Source organism: Calypte anna, chromosome 12 (genome assembly GCF_003957555.1).
Source record: "Calypte anna isolate BGI_N300 chromosome 12, bCalAnn1_v1.p, whole genome shotgun sequence".
NCBI lineage: Eukaryota > Metazoa > Chordata > Aves > Apodiformes > Trochilidae > Calypte > Calypte anna.
The window spans coordinates 19842386-19846600 of record NC_044258.1 but is presented as its reverse complement, the minus strand read 5'-3'; the positions used below and the strand labels follow the sequence as shown (position 1 = coordinate 19846600).

The 4215-nt window shown below is 46.7% G+C and overlaps 1 protein-coding gene across 1 annotated transcript; it reads right to left on the bottom strand.

The window, feature by feature from the left end:
• Nucleotides 1-689: 689 nt before the first annotated feature.
• LOC103535330 (histone-lysine N-methyltransferase SETMAR) lies at nt 690-4006 on the bottom strand. The gene is made up of 2 exons (XM_030458672.1): nt 3914-4006; nt 690-1930 (listed from the first exon to the last, which is right to left on the bottom strand). Exons 1-2 carry the CDS (start codon nt 4004-4006, stop codon nt 1109-1111), a joined length of 915 nt encoding a protein of 304 aa, XP_030314532.1. The 3' UTR covers nt 690-1108.
• Between the last annotated feature and the right edge of the window lie 209 nt (nt 4007-4215).

Below are 4215 nucleotides of genomic sequence, written 5' to 3'. Positions count from 1 at the left end.
TGTATCAAAGGTGGGGAAAATTCAAAACGAGCCTGTTTGAAGCTTCCTTAATTTGATGGTTCTAGAAAGGAAGTGATGTGCTGCTGCAGCTCCCAGCCCACCTGCTGTGTCCCTGGTGTAAGGAGGCAGAAGCAGTGTTTGTGTGTTGGATCTGCACAAGAATGATAAAAAAGAGGCAATGGCCTTCTCCCTCTGCTGGGAAAGGACAGGCCTTGCTGGATAATGCCTGGCCCACAAACCAGTTCATAGGGGAAAGGAACATTCCTGGATCTACCTCTTCTACAAGGTGAAAACACCAATTCTGCTTCCTGCTTGAATCCCTTTCTGCAACCAGAACAGCAGCAGCACACTGCTTCAGAGTGCAGAGTCTGCATTTGCTTCCTGAGTGAGTAGTAACAGTGCTGGGAAGTCCCCTGGATGTGTTAGTTGCTATCAGTGCAGAAGTCTTATCAGAGGAACCCTGAGTAAGACATGATTTTAAAAGACTGAGTGTACTTCTCAGAGCCTGCAGTTCTCTTTACACCACAGCTAAATGGTAAGAAGTGAACTAGCACTTCACAGCAGATTTTGGCATGCAGATGTATGTGACTTTGAAAAGAGTGGGGGATGAAGCATTCAGGCTGGTATTTCTGGGCAGTTTTCTTACAATGACAGCAAATGTTTTGTGGAGCAAAAAAACTGATAGCAAGTAATTAAAAAAATATATTTTAATTTTAAGAACCCCATAGTCATTCTTACAAATGTCAGCATCCTTGGTCTCATTCTGCTGGGTAACTTTGTTACATTTCTCACTGTTACCACATGTCCTTTCTGTGTACCAGTGTTCTGTTTCATTCTTAAAGGTACAGATGGAGAGAGGTGCTTTACCATACAGCAAGCTGGGAGAAGAAAACAAGAAGTCCACCAGGAACTGATTTTGGAATATCTTGAAGCTCCAGCACTCCCTTACATCATATCTTGAACGTTTAGAACAGTCTCTAAGATGTTTCATGAAGTTATTTTGAAAATCTTGTCTTTAGACATATCTCAAAACCACATTCTTCCTTGATAGAATACAAACCAGAGTTTTCTTTAATGGCAATTTAGCTACTAGTGAAAATGGTATTTGTCAGCTATGCTTAGGGACTGAAAAGCCATGAGAGTTCCCTGAAGAAATGTCTGGTGTGGAAAAGAGGGAGCTGTCCCAAGGTAAGAAGGAGGCACATGAGGTGGCACCACAGTAGCAAGGTTTTCTCAGTTGGTTATCATCCTCTAGAGGTTCCTGTTCTCTCTTAGGAATTGGTAAATTATGAAATCTTCCAGAGTAATCATATGAAAGTTCCTCTCCAGCAGAAATATCAGTGGCTGCAAAAAGTGCCAGTTTAGGCACCATGGAATCAACTCGAACTGGGATCATAAATAAATTTGGTTCACAGGAGTGGCTGAGGAACCTGCCTACGTTACCAACATATGTGGGGTCAACAAACGTCTCCAGTATCTGACCACTGTGCAGGTGCTCCCTCACTGCTATGATATAGTTTGAATCCTTTGATGTCTGGGCCTGAATTCTTCTATGTGCCTCATTAAAGCCTAAAACTTCACCAGCATACTCACAGACAAATCTCCCTTTAGCTATGAACTCCAGGGTACGAAGCCCCCACCCTTTCTTCTCGGTCTTGAACACCTCAAGCCTGAGCTGCAAGCCCCTCTGCACAACTCTGTTCTGACAGGATTCCCCACACTGGCACATGGCATTGCACTCAAACACAGGCCTGGTGTACCCCTCCTCTTCCTCCGTGGGCCTGAGGCACAAGCTGTTGTAATTTTCACCCCAGTGAAGACACGAGCAGACGTGAGGCACGCAGGAGATGGTGCCACAGGAACATCCTGGGAAGGTGATTTCAGTGGGGTCAACATTCCCATCTGCTCCAGCCACGTTGTCTGGGCTATACTGCAAAAAGAACAAGAGGGAAATCCTGGTCATGTTCAGTGCTGCTTTCCAGAGGCTACTGAATTTTTAAGATGCTTTGGCTGAGCAACAACTGATCTCTGAACTGAAATCACAAATGCTTCATTTTCCTGTAAACTTCTAACGAGGTTCCTACCTTTTCTAAAATGTTTTAAAGAATGCAAATCAGATTTTCCATATAAACAGAAGAATCAGTAGTCTGTTTTCTTAGCAGGAAAAAAAGTGTCAGCTAGTGTACTACAGAATATTTTTATTAAAGCAGCAAAGTATCTTTAAAGTAATTTATAGCCCTTCAAAATGCTCAACAGGCTTCTTGTAAGGTTAGTCTATAGGTATTTTAAGTCATAGAATTTCAAATGCCCATTTTTGTTAAAAATGAAGACTTTATCTCTTCAAAATCCTGTATTCATACCTGCTCCTTTGAACTGATACAAAATGGTGATGGTGGTGTATTAGCACACCTCTATATGTTTAGAAAGCAACCAGAGCTAATTACTATTTTGCTAGGGTAAAAGGTGAGAGCATTTGCCTCACCCTAAATTCTGTCTGTGGCAACAAGCAGGGTCATGTTCACAAGGCACAAGTTGAAAATTAGGTTCTCAAGATTACACGAATGCCCCCAGCAGGTGAGTAATTATAGAACCAGGGACTGCTCCAAAACGAAAGCTGACACTTGCTGAATTTAAGGATCAAAATATAAAATCAACTCTGCATATATTTTTCCTTTCTTCTCAGTACTCAGCTGGCAAAGCTTTATTTAGAAACCTGGAGCATTGGCCATTCCTAAACATCAGAGCAGCTCAAGTCAGGTACCTTCTAGGTGTTGGGAAACATCTCAGTTCATTCAGGAGGTTCTTTTTATTCATAATCAGCAGCTTCCTCAGCCAACTGGCTTTACTCAAAACCAGGTTTAATAGCCCCTTGCCCGTGCCTATCTTCTCCCACCCACTGTGTACGATCTTTCCTATTTCTGTACAATATCCACACACGATGCAATTTAATTCAAATCGGTTTGGGTCACATCTTTACTTCTTCCCCAACCTCCTAACACCACTGAGGCAAACAAACTCCCAGGCATTAAGTTGTCCTCCCAGGATACGTGTTTATAACTTACTACAAGTAACAGCCAACACGGCAGACAGTGGGCTATGCCTGAGAAAGCATGAAAAAAAAAGCTAAAAATGTAGAATTTCTGCATTGTAGCGGTGAAGGGACTCGAGCACAGACCCTATGAGGAGAGGCTGAGAGAGCTGGGGGTGTTCAGCCTGGAGAAGAGGAGGCTCAGGGGAGACCTCATCACTCTCTACAACTCCCTGAAAGGAGGTTGTAACCGAGTGGACGTTGGTCTCTTTTGCCAGATGACTTTCAACAAGACAAGAGGGCACGGTCTTAAGTTGTGCCAGGGGAAATTTAGGTTAGATATTAGAAAGAATTTCTTTACGAAGAGAGTGATCAAGCATTGGAATGGGCTGCCCAGGGAAGGAGTGGATTCTCCATCCCTGGAGCTATTTAAAAAGAGACTGGATGTGGCACTCAGTGCCATGGTCTACCAACCACAACGGTGGTAAAAGGGTTGGACTCGATGATCTCTGAGGTCCCTTCCAACCCAGCCAATTCTATGATTCTACGATTCTCGTACAGAAACGGCAGGATCTCCCTGCCAGGGCAGTTCCAGCCCCAGTAACACCGAGGCCCTGGAGACCAAAAGCCTCCTGCAAGGTGATCACGCCATTAAAATCCACACAAATATCCTCTATTTGTGCAACTGAAGTACAGGGCAGAGAAAGAGGCACAAGAGCAGCACCGCGGGGCTGCTGGCTGAGCTGGGAGGAGCCCCACCACCCCTCCACACAGTGCTGAGGGGACGGCAAGGGCCGCGGGGCTTTCTGAGGTTCCCTGAGCGCTTCTCCCTCTCCCTCCCTCCCCTCACAGCATCTCCCCCCTCAGCTCCGCTTTCCCCCTTACCTGGAACCCCGCCGGGGCCTCCCCGTGCGGACCCCGCGCCACGGCCACAGGCACCGCCTCCCGCCCGCCACTCACGTCCGTCACGTCCGCCATGTCCGCCCCTGCGCTCTTCTCGGCTGCCATTGGCTGTCGGCGCCGGAGCCGCTCTGTGATTGGTCAGGAGGGGTGAGGCGGTGAGTGCGTGCGGGTGGGGCAGCGCCTCTGAGGCGGGAGGAAGGCAGTGAGGGAGGCGCCATTTTAGGGCGCTCCTCCCCTCAGCTCCCGGTCCTGCCCTTTGCCCGGCCAGGATACACCCAGTGGCG